Source organism: Protomyctophum bolini, assembly GCF_963924005.1.
Source record: "Protomyctophum bolini genome assembly, chromosome: 5".
Taxonomy (NCBI): Eukaryota; Metazoa; Chordata; class Actinopteri; order Myctophiformes; family Myctophidae; genus Protomyctophum; species Protomyctophum bolini.
The window spans coordinates 33,327,599-33,344,307 of NC_137866.1; the positions used below are offsets into that span (position 1 = coordinate 33,327,599).

Genomic DNA, 16,709 nt, shown 5'->3' on the forward strand with positions numbered 1-16,709 from the left:
TGTGCAGCCGATTCCATTTCAGGCTCTCTCTTTTGTCCCTTTAGGTTCAATCAAACATGTAAGTATTAACAAACCGAATACACAAAGTCAAAGTCGTACTTTAGCTACATAGTTACTGCATCGATTTGAACCCATTTAGGCCTTATAGCTTTTAACCACTGTACCATTATTTAAAAACTTTAGCTGTTGAAAAATACAAGCTCATAGCACCACTTGACAAGTGTACAAATCTTTGAATATTTATATATTCTTTCCCAGAAAAAGTTTTTAACTCAAATATTTGCTTCTGGGGGCTCCCTGGAACAACATATTTTCAGATGGGTGTCCGCGGCCAATTACATATAATTTCGGAGGTCCTTGACATGCAATAGTTTGAGCACCACTGATATAGAAACAGGTTTTTCAGAAAATTGTCAAGATTTAGAAGACATTTGTAGAATCAGTTCTCAGGTCTAAATCGGTTAAATCATTGAATCGTATTGCCATGAATTAACCAATTTCGTCCCATGTATCGTAATGTCAACCATGTATTGTAACGTCAACCATGTATCGTGATGTGTATCCTAGTTCAAATGTATCGTTACAGCCCTACTGTTTGTCATTGCACGGCGGTGTTACACCGCACTTGAAAATAGTAAATCTACAAGCTTTTAAGACATGTTATTATAACCTTTACTTAAACTCAAGAGTACAATTGAGGGGCAGGCCCTCATTTTCAATGTAGCCTAAAGCTTCATTTATACGTTCTTGCATAGCCGTGGCACTCTGCGAATGTTTTGTTGTAGTCATGGAGTGACACGGTCATCCAACAGAGCATACGTTGGCTATAATGTTCATCTACTTCGTTTTCGTTAATACCCACTTGAGTTTCTGCAGCTCCTTCACCAGTTGGGTCTTCTGTTCAGGGGCCATGCGTGCAAACACAGCAGTGCGCATCAACACCTGCAAATGACATGTACCTATACCTATTAATGATTAATTTAGCCAATTATTAACCAAAAAAAGATTTGCCTATAATGATAACTTAATTTTGTGTCGAAGTGTCCTTGAGCGAGACTGAGCCCCTAATTGCTCCGGATGGGCAGGTTGGTGCCTTGCATGGTTTCCTCCGCCATCGGCGTAATATGAATGTGTGTGTGAATGGGTGAATGTAATAGCACAATCTATCTAAAGCGCCTTGGATAAAAGTGCTATATAAATGCACCATTTACCATAATAGGGACACCAGTGTTAATGTAGTTACCCAGGCTATTAATTGAGAACCAGTTCTCATTTACAATAATGACCTGGGCCACATGGTGAGACCATTACTAAATAATTTTTTGTAATTAGTATTTTATTGGATTTTCTTTTTCAGACACCCACAATACCAGTCAACAGTAACAACAATACAGAGCAAACAAAGAGAAACCCTCTACTGTACTGTGCTGACCCACAGGAACGCACCCAGGGTGTCAGCCCCGATTCCGGCGAGCCGCCCCGCGGCCCAAACAGTTGAGAAATGACAGAGTTACCGTGTGGGGGTACTGTAGAGGGGCAGGGGCTGAAATCCCGTAAGAGGGATGGACAAAAATAGCAGATCTACAATCTCACAACGCGTCGCACTGAGACGCGTTGAGAGCTTGGAGATCAGCTATTTTTGGGGCGCAACCCAGGACTCTAGCTAGTAGAGATGCCGTGTACGACATGGATTTCTTTCTTGAACACATTTGTTCAACGCAACATACTGTGTTCAAGTTCGGAAAAAAGCAATTCTCCTGAATGCTGCCTTCCGGCATGGCATGGAAAGGAGAGGGGGGTCATTTGCATTTCTTTCACCATAGTAAAAGCTGCATTCGTGGACTGGAGAGGGCAGTTGTTTTACAGATGGGTAAAAAGGCAGGGGCTGAAGCCCCCTTTGATGTCTATGTGTGCACGTCCCTGGTACTGACATCTTAGATGACTGACGCCATAGACCGGTTATACATGACGACTGAGATCCACATGAAAGTCACACCGTTATTAGACCCTGTCTTGTTTCCATGTGTGTGATATCTAAGCCCTGGTTTAAAATGTGTTGTTCACAAGCTCACAGTACATCTTTTAGTTCAGTGGTTTTCAACCAGTGGTCCGGGGGGGGGGGGGGGGGGGTTCCAGGTGGTCCCCAGCTAAATTATGGAGTTGGTAACCAAATGGACCCTTATAGATCTTTAACTCTTGAGAGCGTAAGATGAAACCAAAGGGTTAAATTATTGTTAAACATCTGCACTACTTAATTTACAAGAATTCTACACAATTATAGAATGTATGGAATTGTAGACAAAATCTTATTCAACAAAAACAGAGCATACTTTAGTTTTGGGTGTGAGAGGCTAAATCTCATCACATGGTGGTCCGTGGCTCAAATGCCGACTAAATAACGGGCTTTGATGTGAAAAGGGTTGAAAACCACTGTTTTAATTGAATGCATGACACCGGCACACAAGTGGGTATAAATCACCCTTTACCTTTGGTAGATACTCAGGAAAATGGTCACAGAGGGCAGCGAAGGACTTTCCATTGATAGCCAAGTGATAACTGATACCACTCTGGTACAGGCCCTGTGGAGAGACCGCAACAAAGAATAGCACCAACTTATTAGAATCCAGTGGTTGTGAGTGTGACCTAGTATGCAAAGACACACAACATGAATGCTGTAGTCCGGCAGCCGAGTTGGACGGGTGGGAAATTTGGAATATTGGCCTAAAATATTGTCTATATACATTTTTGCCTGCCATAATGTTTGGCAGGCATTGATTGTTTTACATTGATTGTGCATCAATTCACCCATTCACACACATTCATACACCGATGGCGGTGGAAACCATGCAAGGCACCAACCAGCACATCAGGAGCAATTAGGGGTTCAGTGTCTTGCTCAAGAACACTTCGACACTAACTCTGGGGGAGCCCGGGTTTGAACTGGCAACCTTGCGGTTACCTTGTGGTTGCCATCCAGCCACTCTACCCCTGAGCCACCGCCACCACCGCCATAGGATGTTAATGGTAGGGTCACAAGAAACCCAAAAATTACCCAATAGTGACAACCGGTCAGCAAGTGGATTAGGCCAATAAAAAAAGACTACCGGTATATATCAAATTTCCCACTTTAAACAAAACTGTGATATTTCAGGTTGTGATGTCAGCCTAATGCGTAAAAGTGTTCCTGTTCCAAGGACCAGATTCTCCTTTTCATCCTCAATAGTATTGCCGTGACTTCTCCTTCCAATCGGTAACCCAGCCATTACAACATGTGCAGTCCAGTCCAGTTTTTCTGAATGTCTCCGACACTAGATTGTCTTTGTCTGGTGAAAGAACTGAACAATGGAAATTTGACAGTAGATGTGTTTCCTTCAAGCCATTTCGAAAACAGGAAGGGACCTTTCAGAAATTCGAAAAAAGTAAAGCACATTTTTCCCCATTTCCATCCACTATCCACTAAATAAAATGTGATTCTTGGGAGATATGAAATAAGTTCATGAAATAAGCAGTAGGTGGCACTATTTTGCTTTATGACTTAATGGAAATGTGTTGTGCAACTCAAAACATTTCTTGCTCAGAGCATTTTAGAGAGCGTATACACAGACAGACCTGAGTGAGGACTTCTATGGATCCTGTGGGAGCCATGGTCCCTCTCTCTCCCAGGTGAAACTTCAGGGTGGGCATGGACTGGGCCGTGTAAGGGGTAGCGTGGACAAATATCACTTTGTCATCAGAGCCCATCATCCCACAACTTCGAGCAACATTGATGGCGGTTAAAATGTTGTCACCTAGGTGTTGAGGGAGAGAAATACAGAAAACTGCCCTTCAGTGCTGAATGTGGCAGAACGTAATCTCTCCAACTGCCTTTTACAAAGATAAAGTGATATATACACGTACTTGAGGTTTATTTTCTTTTTACAATAATAATGGTTTTAACTGCATGAACTCCTATTGTGCCTATTCTGGGCATGTTATATTAGGCAAACATTCTGCAAAATAACGCAAACATTTGGTGAAAATATGCAAAACTGTACAAGCTCACAGTACGCCAGGCTGGTTAAAAGATCAAATATAACAAAGTGAACAGAGAGCAAATTGCTCACCGGTGACCATGACACTGCGAATGTGTGCCAGTCTCAGGGTTTTGATGACGTCTGGGCTCTCTGGCTTCACTGGGTTCCTCATCACCAGCAAACCCAGGAAGTGCATGTCTCTCTCTACTGCCTCCCTATGGATGGACATTCAACCAATAGTCAAGAGTAGTCAAAGGAGTATCTTTTGTTTTGTAAGGAACCTCATTCACTTAAAAGTTAAAACAGGCTTTGCTCTCACTCGGACTCTAGAACTAGAATTTCAAAGACAGTGAAGGATTCGGTAGCACATAGAAACCAACAACACAGATGTTGATCTAACCGTTCAATGGTCCTCAGGTCATGCTGCCCATCCAGTGGTTTGTAGCCGAGTGCAAGAACCCTGAAGCCATCGCCTGCCGACGTACGCAGTACACTTGAGAACTGTGCAGGCACTATAAAACAAGAACAAGCAAACATTACTGTATGTGAAAACTTGTGGTGTGGTGTTGGCCTACAAAACACAATGAATTTTCAAATGGGGGTCCACGGGCTAATGAGTATCATTTTGGGGGTCCTTGACATGAAAAAGTTTGGGAACCACTGGATTAGGCCATAGTCTAGGAGGTAATAACATAGCCCTGGCTCAGACTATAACCTGACTCTGCCAGATGGGGGCGGTATTGGGTAACCATGTTCCCCAAGACAGCATCCATCTGAGATCGCTCAGGGGATTGAGCTAACACCGAACTGCTCCGGTTCGAACCAATCAGCGTGAGCTAAGGGCGGGATATGTGCGAAACCGGATGTGACGCTATATAGACACGTCAATATGATTGGTTGTGTTTGCACGCCCACACGGTGATAGACCGTATAATCCCAATAAACTGTGAAACAAACTTGTGTAGCAAGCTTCTTGGATCTGGCAACGTCAGGTTACTCAGACTATGCTAATGCTAAGAGTTTCTAACCGGTTTCTTCAAGGCAGAGGCTAGCCACCATCTCTGGAGCGCCTTTGATGAAGGCGTGGGCTGGATGTCCCCCTGGAGCCACTGTCACCACACTCATCCTCTGGAGGGACGAAGCAAACGGGAAGCGCCGAATGATGGCCACACCTTCGCTTATAGACTGATGGAGGAAGAACAGTGCCATTTATTGCTCTGTCGTATAGCAATGACAAGCTCTACGGAACAATATATATCGTGGGTTTCACATCACATGATTCACATCATGACGTGTTGGTGAGCTTGTAGAGTAGCTGAGTAGGGCATTCATTTACAAAGAAAACAAACAAACATAGAAGTTAAAATCCCACTTACTACGTCTGCAGGTTGGAACTCTTGTGCAGGGGGTTTCATAACCGCTAGAACTCTGTGACCTCCGAACTCTGAGTCTAGTGTCTTTTGATCTCCCTCTGGTTCTGTCAGTTCCTACAGGACACACGAGTAAACTGAGGATAATCCAACCACAATGTCTTTTAACCAAGCGCTACTTTATACTTTTCTACGCAGCAGCGCCAATAGCAGATCTACAAGCTCACAATAGATGTGTGACAACCTGTTGAGCTTGCAAATTGCCTATTTTTGCTACTAGAGGCTTCGGGGTTTGCAATAAAAATGTAGTGCTGATCGGGATCCTGCATTTGTGATATTTGGCGTCTCCTCCCACAAATTTTGCAAGCCAATTACATTGTCACGTAACTCAATTGTATTTCACTTTGAGAAGATTGATCTGCTGAAAATCGTGTTTTTGCGTCAGTTACATTTTGCCGTTTGGGGTTGCTCTAGAAAGATGGAAAAATAAAGTTGCCCAAGTAGCACTATAGTGTGTTGCCATTTTGTTTAACCACACTAATAACTATTCTAACCAAGCATGCTCTCCATTATAGGTCAACAGTACATTTTCAGTGCTCATGCAGAGGAGCCAAGTTCGAATCCCAGGTAGGTCATAAAAGTTACAGATAGCACTTTTCTTTTTATTTATGTGCAAAATAGGGACGCTAGACGATAGTCTTTTGAAGCTTCTTACCCAGCCAGTGGATTCAATCATCTTTAGTTCCAGGGGGTCTCCCAGGGGCTGGCCCGCCAGCAAGGCCACAGTGTGACTACAGGCCATGGCAGAGATCATGGGGCCCGGGGCCAGGAGTCTGGGGTCTGAGACTAGCTCTGAGAAGCCAGTCTGCCCTGCCTCCATTACCCCCCACATATCCAGACCCTCCTCTGTCAGAGTTCCTGTCTGGGGAAACGGGAGCACAAAGAGGCAGTGCTGGATGTCTGTTCTGAAACGACTGGTTGGCAGAACAGACCAAAAATACACCAATACATATTTCCAATGCAGATTCCAAAAATGTTAGCACTGCAACCACTACCAGTGTGAGATATCAGCAGAGAAGAGTTTCCTTTTCTGCAACCTGACCCCGGCCTGATGGGCAGAGTCAGTTGACAGATAAGGACTGGATTTAGGATCGTTTTCATGCCACTAGTAGGGCCTCGATTAGGAATCACAACTTAAAATTGAAGTTAAGTGGGCTATATTAGGCATAAATAAAGACTACCAAGTTAACTAAATCTATAAAAAAACCTTATCACACACACACACACACACACACACACACACACACACACACACACACACACACACACACACACTTTATGTGGTGTAAAATGTCATATCTCCGTTACAGTGGGTCAACTAGACTTTGGTTCCCAAAGTGGGGACTTTGAGGGAGTTCCAGGGGGTCCCCAGCTAAATGATAGTTTGGAACCAAATGGATCCTTATGGGTCTGTAACTCTGAGTGAACAAATGGTATGCATAGGCTCAACTTATGTAACTTAGATAGCCTTTTATGTAGACAATAGACATAGCACTTTATAGTGTATAGCAGGGGTGCCCACACTTTTTTGACTTGAGGTCTACTTTTAAAATTGCCAGCTCAAGGTGATCTACCAACCAAAAAAATATTATCCCATTGCTTAAAATACTCAAAATAAATAACATTAAGGCATTAGGACTGTTTCAAAATCAATTCACCTTTTCAGTTACCCCACATTGCAAAGAAGAGATTAAGTTACTCTTTGTAATAACGTCAATTTCAATTTGTAATAACATATTGCTCATAAAATGTTACAAATATTAAAAGTATCACACATAAAAAGCATACACAATCACATGAAGGAATAATGCACCACTCAACTCAACCAGAGCAGAAATCCCACCACAGGACTCTGGCAATCAATTAATACAGTTGCAACCACTATATTAATGGAAAGTATTTCATACAATTTAAATTAAAAAAATCTGAACTATCCCTTTAATCAGATGACTGCTTGCAGCCTTGTACTGAATGGAGTCCGTCAGCGCTGCGTAATCCGGACAGTCACTGCTGACAGCTAGTCTTAAACAGGCCTCCAAATGATCGTCCGTCAACGTGGAACGTTATTTGGACTTAATTATCTTCAAACGCTGATTCACATAAATATGTGGAGCCAAATAACGCTGTGAGCGAGGCTGCACAAGTCCTGATGTTTGGATACTTTTCCTCCAAAACTCTCCATCGCGGGCGCGCAACTTTAACTGTATGTCAGCCTGCAGTGCCATGATCTCATTCTCCAACGCAGAAGAGTTCATGTTAAAAAGTGTTGCTATTTTCGAGGCAATGGAATCAACATCAGCTTCTGAATGGGAAGCACATGAATGTAGCGATGGGCTCGAGTAAGGCAAACGCAGTTGGACTTGGAATGTGACATCGTGAAAAAAAATCTTCTTCCCACTCTGCATGGAAGTGATATGTTTTAGGCTTCTTTGCCGCGCGCATCTTGCTATAATTATGAACAATGATGGATAGATATCCTTTTAATTTGTTTGTTTAACAACAGAACACACCCAACGTTCCCCACACTTGAAAACAAGGCACTGTTTGCCGCCTGCCCGCGGCAAGGATTGTTTTTTTTGTTTTTTTTCATGTCAGAGCCAAGCGCCGGTCTACCTGCGCAGCGCTTGCGATCGACTGGTCGACCGCGATCGACGTAATGGGCACCCCTGGTGTATAGGCATAGTTTCATTATATAGATATTCCACTGTTCTTAGCTTACGTATGACTCATGATGACTATTTTTGTGTACCGGTAATTGATGTATTACCATGTTTTTGTTCTTGCTTACTGTAAATCGCTCTAGATTAATAGCGTCTGCCAAATGCCTAAATTGTATGAGCTCACCTTGTCAAAGCAGAAGATGGAGACTTTGCCAGAGATGTTGATGCGTGGAGGGCTGATGCAGAAGACACCCTGCTTCTTCAGCCGTCTCTGGGCGTAAATGGTGCCCGTGGTGAGGGCAGCCGGCAGGGCTGGCGGCACCACGATGGTTACGATGTCCAGGGCCCGGATCCACAGCTCCTTCGTAGTCACCTGGGGAGGACAAGACAGGACACCGTGCATCAACGTTTTAGCTGTATAGAGCAAAACGACTTAAAATGAGTGATGCATCGGGAGGCGGTCTTTTTTCCGACCCCCAAATAGCCGGTGCATCGATGTATCGGCCACATAATCGGCATCGGCCGATATTGCTGTTATCGGTCAATAGCGGTATCGGCAAATAAAACTGACATCAACCGATGGCAGTAGCCGGTGTTTATCTGTTGTTGATAAGCATACATTTCGCATTGGCTACGTTGGTGTGTTGGTTATCTGTAGTCAACCAGGCTGTAGATTCTGAACATTTATTTCTGGTATTAAATATGTATTTGTTTCTCTGGTACAAAAGGGGGAAATAAAAACAACAAAAACTAAATAAACATCTATCGTTATCAGTATCGGCTATGGGCTAAATAGTTATTTTAGACAGTATTCAGTATTGGCCAGGAATTTCCATACCGGTGTATCCCTACTTAAAATGGATCCTTCTTCAGTACTGTAGTACCACCTGGTATGGATGTTTGTCTGCAGCCCTAAAGTCACAACTGCTGCAACAACTGAACATTTGTTCAAAGATTGTTGGACAACAACTTCAGAAACTTTATACATCCACATATGATAACAGCATCCTAAGGTTAGCAAGGAATATCACCTCTAATACTAAGCATGTGTTGTATGGAGAATATAGGTTGCTACCTTCAGGAAGGAGATATGGTGTACCAGCATACAATAAGGTCAGACTAAAGAGGTCCTTGGTCTACCAGTCGACCTTGAGGCTTAGGGCGCTTTCACACCCAAAGTTCGCTTAGAAGGTCCGGATCAAGGACCAAGGACCAAATATTAGCATTTTGATTTTGGTCCGTTTGGTGTTCACACTGGACTTTGTAAAGCGTACCAAATATGTAAACAAATGACACGTGGACATGTTAAGCGAACCAAATAGTGAGGGAAAAAGAACATGAGGGGAAATCACTGTCTACAATTTTTGGGGCAACCTTCAGTCACACAGAGAGAGAAGAGAACAGCAACATGACAGCAACAACTTGCTATTGCATTCATTCTTAATTATTTTATTAGCCAAATAGGAGCAACAGATGAACAGAGGAGCAGGTGTTTGAACAATAATGTGCTTGCTGCTGATGCATACAATTCACAGAGACGTATAGCCTACAACAACAAGGTATCCCCGATAAAAATGACTTTTCTTCCATGTGTGCACCTTGACCTGATTAGATATATGTTATTTCTGCGCATCAAATCGGCAGGCATTTCCATGTCATCTTATGGTTTAAACTTGAAGGTGGTAGTAGGTTATTGAGCTTCAAGTCAGAAAAGCTCCGCTGCAGCTAATTGAGTTGACCTAGTTTTACGTCTTTTGCTATAGTGATGTAATCAATTAATCATTTGGGACCACCTGTGTATAGCTTATTTAACATTGGCTTTTTCTCTATACGTGCGGCCGTGCGCGACATGGATGATTTTAAATATTTCAAATTCTCTGTCTCTGCGTCTCTCCCATATAAATATGTGCGCGCCCCCCCCCATATACCGTACACCATTCCGTGTCGATAATTATACATGTTATTTTTGCGCATGTGAACCTCGTACGCTGCCATTACATTTGCGCTGTGCCTCGACATGCTATTAAAATAAAATCAGACTGTCAGCTGTCATATCAATAGTGATCCCCGTAAAAAATACATGCTTTTATAACTAATTATTAATGCAGCCTCACAACTGCCGAAGCCCGACAGCTATTTTGGCTATCGTACTGTATTTGGTCCTCTATAAAGTCCGAATGCATTCACACCAGTAACGAACCGCACCGTAGTTCGTTTGGAAGCGAACCGAGTCCGGCCTTTTTTAGCGGACCATGGTTCGTTTCTTTGATCCGCACCAGAGTTCGGCTGCATGTTCACACCAACCGAACCAAAGGGGTAAGCGGACCATGGTTCGTTTTAAACGAACCAAACATGTCCGGTGTGAAAGCGCCCTTAATCAGGAAATGTAGTAGCCACAGGATAATCTAAGCGGTGGATATTGCTCATGTCTTTATGTATGTAAATTGTCTTGTTCTTTGTGTTTTGTATATGTTCTGCATACTTGGCTGCTGTGTCGCAAGACAAATTTCAGTGTGAACTGACAATAAAGTACTATATCATATCATTCATCATCAAAACACATAAGAAATAGGATACTCACATTGGATCTGCTGAGGACCAAAAGGCTGTAAATTGTGCCAAGGAGAGCTTTAAAAAAGGGGGGGGGGGGAACAGGGACGTTACCACTGCACCACCCGAAATAAAATTCTAAATGATATTTTGTGACAAAGCATTGGTTGTATTCTAAGTAGCCGTGTACTAAGCAGGATAACGTACAGCGAGCAGGACATCTGCTTAGCATCTGTTCTGCGTCTCTCTGCCGGGTTAATTTACCTCGGTGGACATTATCTCTCATACAGTGGTGGAAAAAGTACTCAAATGTTTTACTTAAGTATCAATACTGCAATTTAGAAGTACTCGGTTACAAGTAAAAGTCCTGAATACAAAAAGTACAAAATGTACTTAAAGTAACAAAAGTCACTCATTGTGCAGAATTTAAGTTTTTAAATGTATAAAAATCTTTAAAGAAAATGGTAGATCTACAAGCTCACAATGCATCGCGATGGTAACTAAAGTTGTCAAATAATTGTACAAAAGTACAATATTTGCCTCTGAAATGTAGAGTAGATGTGGAGTGTGGAGTAGAAGTAAAAGTACTGACAATGTGACACAATCAAGTAAAGTACAAATACCTCAACAAAAATGTACTTAGTTACTTTCCACCACTGCTCCTGTACCATATTCCTTGACACATCAGAAGGAAAAGAGCCCGTGCTCAGATTCAGCTCTTACCCACAGCGCCCAGGAACAGCAGGAACTTGCTGGCATCTCGGTAGAAGCGGAAGTCGACGGGCTGAGGGTAGAGAATGGAGCTAACCAGGTCACCTTTTGCTGTGAAGAACCCTGAGAGGAGAAACGCACCCATTTTTATCTCTGTGCTGGAAACACTGGGTGTATTCAAATCCAATGAATAACACTGAAGTACTGCCAACGCGCTGAATGAGTTACGGCAGCAATTCTCGACCTGCCACAGATTCCATTAGGCAGCAGAATGGCTGCCTTGTTAACTCTATCTCTACCGCTAGCGGTTAGCATAAACCCAAGTTCCAGCATACGCGATCACAAATTAAATCCGGCAGAAAATCCCCCAAGGACAGCGATTCTAGAGTCAGACTTATGGAGGTTTGAAAATCCTCCCTTCCAATGGTTTGCACTGTGAATATATTTGCAATCCCATAGTTGGAACGGTGGGGCGTTGCTATATAGGAACTGGACCAATGTTAAATGCTTCCATAGGCATCAACCATTATATAGACGGAGTATACGTTGGGGTATGTAATGTATATATACGGACCTAGGATATGACGCCACCTAGCATCGACATATATACGGACTTGGGGGAAAAATTGTTAATAGGTGGTCACTCACATGGGTGGGCCGCGAACGCTTTCAGGATTTTCAAGTGGGCCGTAATCAAGAAAATGTTGGGAACCACCTTTTTATTTTATTTTTTAAGATTTGTTTTTGGCTATTCTGAAGAATGACAGGAAAGAGGGAGAGAGAGAAGGGGAGAGACATGCAACAAAGGTCATCACGAACGGGACTCGAACACACAACGTGCTGTCAGGCCAGAGCATATGCTGTATGTGGCATGTGCCTGGACCATTTGGCCAGCGGGCGCCCACCACTGGACCACTGACTTCTAACAAATGCTACTACTATATAGAAACTAAATTATGCGCTCTTACATTTAACAAGAAGAAAAATGATAATACACATGTTTTTCCAAAATAAAAATACCTTTTTCCATCTTTAGTACTACTCCCTTCTTACCCGTGCTTGTGACCACAGCGATGGCTCCGACACTCCCCCCAGACTTGGCCTGGATCACGTGTGTGCCACTGAAAAGGGTGTGTCTCCGTTGGGTCTCGGAGTTGTACGTTGCATCGCTTGCTGGCAGTGGGGTTTTCATCACAGGCACACTTTCACCTGGACACAGAAATGAACAGCTTGCTGTGCTGCTGCTGCTGCTGCTAGCACCCTGCAAGGACAGCTTTTCCACTCACTTTTGACTCCTTTATTTTGCCATTCTCTGGTTGAGGTAACATAGACAACCATTTAGACCCGAGGTCGATTCAACAAAAAAAAAGCCTTCTAAATCCTGACAGTTTTCTGAAATACCTATGTTTCTATATCAGTGGTGCTCAATATTTCATGTCAAGGACCCTAAAAATTATATGTAATTGGCCGCCGCCCGCAACTGGAAATATGTTGTTCCAGGCCCCCCCCCCCCCAGAAGCAAAAACGTTTTCTATGAAAGAATATATATTCAAAGATTTGTGCCATATTTAAAAAAAATAATCAAAAATAGCAGATCTACAAGCTCGTAGCGCAGCACTCGGTGCCACGCTATGAGATTGTAGATCTGCTATTTTTCAATAGCTAAAGTATAACATAATGCTTAAAACACCCAAAGGGGTTCCCGTCCAGAATGGGTTAAAGGGCTAGCTAGACCACCTTGGTAGAGGTTTGGGTTGTGTAGTTACCTTGCCATGATGTGCCATGACTCCAAAGGCAACTCCTCTTGGGCCACTTCACTGTACAGTTTGCTCTTAATATACGTTCACTGGAAACACCTGTCATCACCTTTGGCCAGAACTCGGATGATATGGCTATGTGGTTTGCTGAATCTTTGTATAACTGTGCTTCCCAGAGCAGACTAGTCAGCCCCCTGGCACACAACCCACCCAGGAACCAGCAAGCACTCCCACCCCGGTGGCAGCGTATATTGGAGTGTGGTGATGCAAAAATGCTATGGAAAGCTATAGATTGGAAGGGGGAGTTTTCCACATCCCCTCGACAAGAGATGCCTTCTGAAAGTGACTTTCAAGAGCATATGGAGAGACTACTGAACCCTCCTGTCGGAGAGGGAGAAAACATGCAACATATGGAGGACTATAATGTCACCATGCCACTTACAGATGACCCTATCACTAGGTCAGAAGTTCAACATGTAATTGACCGCCAGCTAAAGGCAGGAAAAGGAGCGGGCCCTGATGGTGTGAGCCCAGGTGTTTTCAAGCTTCTGCCAGTAGAATGGGTCACGTTTCTATGTACACTCATGAATTCCATATTTCTAACTGGCTATCCAATGAACTGGGCCCCTGCTAAACTGATGATGTTATTTAAGAAGGGTAACCGACTTGATTTTGACAATTATCGGGGCATAAGTGTGATCAATAGTGCAGCAAAAATATATGACTATGTGCTTAATAACAGACTGATGTGCTGGTATAAGCCATTCCGAGAGCAGGCTGGAGCTCAACCTAGAAGAAGCTGCATAGAGCACATTGTGGCACTTCGACTTATAATTGAACATTGTGTCAGAAAGAAGCTGAAACTGTATGTTGCCTTTATAGACTTTTCCAAAGCCTATGACAGGGTGCCGAGAGGAAAACTGTTCAAGGTATTGAAGAGCCTGGGGTGTGGCGTTACTATGATCTTGGCCCTGATGTCAATGTACAGTGTGACAACAAGTATCCTGGGATCCACCACAATAACAGCATCCACTGGAGTGAGGCAAGGATCCCCTACATCCTGCTTCCTGTTTGTAATGTTTGTCGACATGCTCATCAGAAAGTTAAAACAATGTGGGGACGATGGTTTCCTAAAATGGCTCCATGTTTTAATGCTAATGGATGACACTGTCATCCTGGCAACATCAAAGGAAAGGCTGACTGAAAAACTGAAATATCTGGAGGAATATTGTGATGAATATGGCATGCTTGTTAATGAAAGTAAAACCAAATTTATGGCTATATCGGGATCTGATGAAGACAGGCAACCTATTCAGCTTGCTTCCCTTACAGTGAAGCATTGTGACAGTTATACATATCTTGGAGCCATCTTCACTGCTGATGGAAATGCCCGAAACTCACTTGCCCTACATGCAAAGGAGAAGACAAAGCACCTAAACAAACTGATTATCTTCCTGACCACCAACTATGATGCTCCATTTTGGGTAAAACGTAAGGTTTTTGAGGCTGCTTTCTCATCAGCTATATTGTATGGGTGTGAGGCTTGGTTGAAAATCCCCTTAAAGTCTGTTGAAACTCTCTACATGGCTGGAGTGAAATCCCTACTTGGGGTGAGGGTTACTACCCCTAACTTAACCTGCCTGTTAGAAGCAGGACTGCCTTCAATGCAAGCTTTGGTGAGAGAAAAGCAAGCCAGGTTCTTCACCAACATACAGCAGCGGAATGGCATGCTTGATGACCCCTTGTGGTATGTTCTTCAATTGCTGAAAAATGAGAACCAAGTCATGTATTCTCATTTATCTGAGATAATGGAAAAACGAGATCATATTGAGAGTGACCGAAGGGACATGATTCATAAATTACAATCCAAAGAGGGAACAAGATATAAGACATACCAAGCCATCAACCCAGATCTATCTGTTCACCCACTCTATACCAGCACCAGCAGTACACCTTACATTGAGGACTATTTGAGGATAACCTTTACACGGTTTCGGTTGTCCGCTCATAGACTGCGTGTGGAAATGGGAAGATGGAGCCGCATACCACCTGAACAGCGGTTTTGCCAATGTGAGACTGGTATACAAAACGAACAGCACATACTGGTTTGTCCCCTCACACAAGATATCAGAGAGAAATATGGACATGAGGGTTGATTTGAGCTCACTCTTTGTGGGCACTAACAGAGAGACTTTGCATATGCTACATGCCTGCCTGTCACTTGTGGAGCAATAGAAAGCTCCTGTTGTAAAGGGTTTCTGTATTGTGTATTGTATATTTTAATGTATTGTACCTTTTTAAAGTTTTTGATTCATGGGTTTTTTATTATTGTTTGGACCCAATGTTTTATACATTTGTGTCAATAAAGTAACTAACTAACTACAATGCAAGTCAATGAGGAGCTTGTTGCCGATTATCAATATCCAATCAATGGAGCAATTATTGTTGATTATTTGCCCACTTTTGGAGCTACATCATGGCAAGGTAACTACACAACTCAAAGCTCTACCAAAGTGGTCCCGTCCTTTAAACCTCTTTCAACCTAGTGTCCGTATATGGCCCGTATATATATTCTTTTTAATAAATTAAGAAAATACAAGCTACATCGTCTATTTTCACAACTTCTGTGGGACATTGTCGCAAAACAAAAAGAAAATAAATAGTTCTTAAGTGGTCAAGATGTCATCCGATCCCAAGCATGTGCGTGCTGGGTCTCAAAGCCCTGCTATTCAAGGGGTTCAGGAGTATGAACCATTATATCATTGGCACATACAGGCTCAGTCTGCCAGTGCTTACCAGTGAGCATGCTCTCATTGACCATGCACTCCCCGGCCAGCAGGGCGGCGTCGCAGGGCAGCAGCAGCCCTCCCTGAGGGATGATGAGACAGTCGCCCGGTACCAGCTCCACGGAACTCACACACTCCTCCTCTAAATAACAGACAACGCTTTACAAACTCCATTCACGAATAGTCAAAGCATAAAATAGGGCTCAAGTTACAGAGACTTGAAAATTGCTTGAAATAGGCAACATAGTAACATTTGAAAACTTTTTGTCAAAAAGGTGTGCATCATCAAGTCTAGCCAACGAAAAAAATAAAATAATAATAAAATACTAAAATAGTGAAAATGCTCGACCAAAGGTGTACCTCCTGAGCTTCTCCGAATGGTGACATTGGTGATGAGCTGAGCCATGCTACGGAGAGTAGATCTTTGCTGTGGAGACCAAGAACATGAATGCATTTTAGCCAAGAGCAAAGAAACAGCATATTATACACAGAACACTACAAAGCTAAATGTCTGTTTATACTGTTATAGAGGTATGGTCACAATAGTTGCACCATCATCCATCTTTAAAACACCCATGTTTTCCACTACGCGGACGACATCAGCCTGCTCTCTGACCACGTGGAACAAGCGCAGGAGCTCCTGACCAGAGTGGAGTCAGAATGTGCCAAGGTTGGCCTCCGGCTGAATGCCAAGAAAACTCAAGTTATCACTTATAACATCCCATCAGAGCATCCACCTCTAACAACAACCGAAGGCACTGCTTTGAAGGAAGTCAATGACTTCAAGTACCTGGGCTCATGG

At 43.1% G+C, this 16,709-nt stretch overlaps 1 protein-coding gene across 2 annotated transcripts in view; it reads right to left on the reverse strand.

Moving 5' to 3' along the window:
• Positions 1-16,709, reverse strand: part of atp13a2 (ATPase cation transporting 13A2) — a 35,238-nt gene that overhangs the window by 5,551 nt on the left and 12,978 nt on the right. For both annotated transcript variants that reach the window (XM_080764030.1, XM_080764031.1), the window contains exons 10-23: positions 16,268-16,334; positions 15,918-16,049; positions 12,418-12,573; positions 11,377-11,487; positions 10,685-10,731; positions 8,288-8,476; positions 6,099-6,305; positions 5,390-5,500; positions 5,042-5,198; positions 4,414-4,525; positions 4,104-4,228; positions 3,610-3,788; positions 2,487-2,579; positions 863-942 (exon numbers count right to left, since the gene is read on the reverse strand). In XM_080764030.1, the coding sequence (XP_080620156.1) occupies positions 863-942; positions 2,487-2,579; positions 3,610-3,788; positions 4,104-4,228; positions 4,414-4,525; positions 5,042-5,198; positions 5,390-5,500; positions 6,099-6,305; positions 8,288-8,476; positions 10,685-10,731; positions 11,377-11,487; positions 12,418-12,573; positions 15,918-16,049; positions 16,268-16,334 (1,766 nt within the window). The remainder of the gene's footprint in view (positions 1-862; positions 943-2,486; positions 2,580-3,609; positions 3,789-4,103; positions 4,229-4,413; positions 4,526-5,041; positions 5,199-5,389; positions 5,501-6,098; positions 6,306-8,287; positions 8,477-10,684; positions 10,732-11,376; positions 11,488-12,417; positions 12,574-15,917; positions 16,050-16,267; positions 16,335-16,709) is intronic.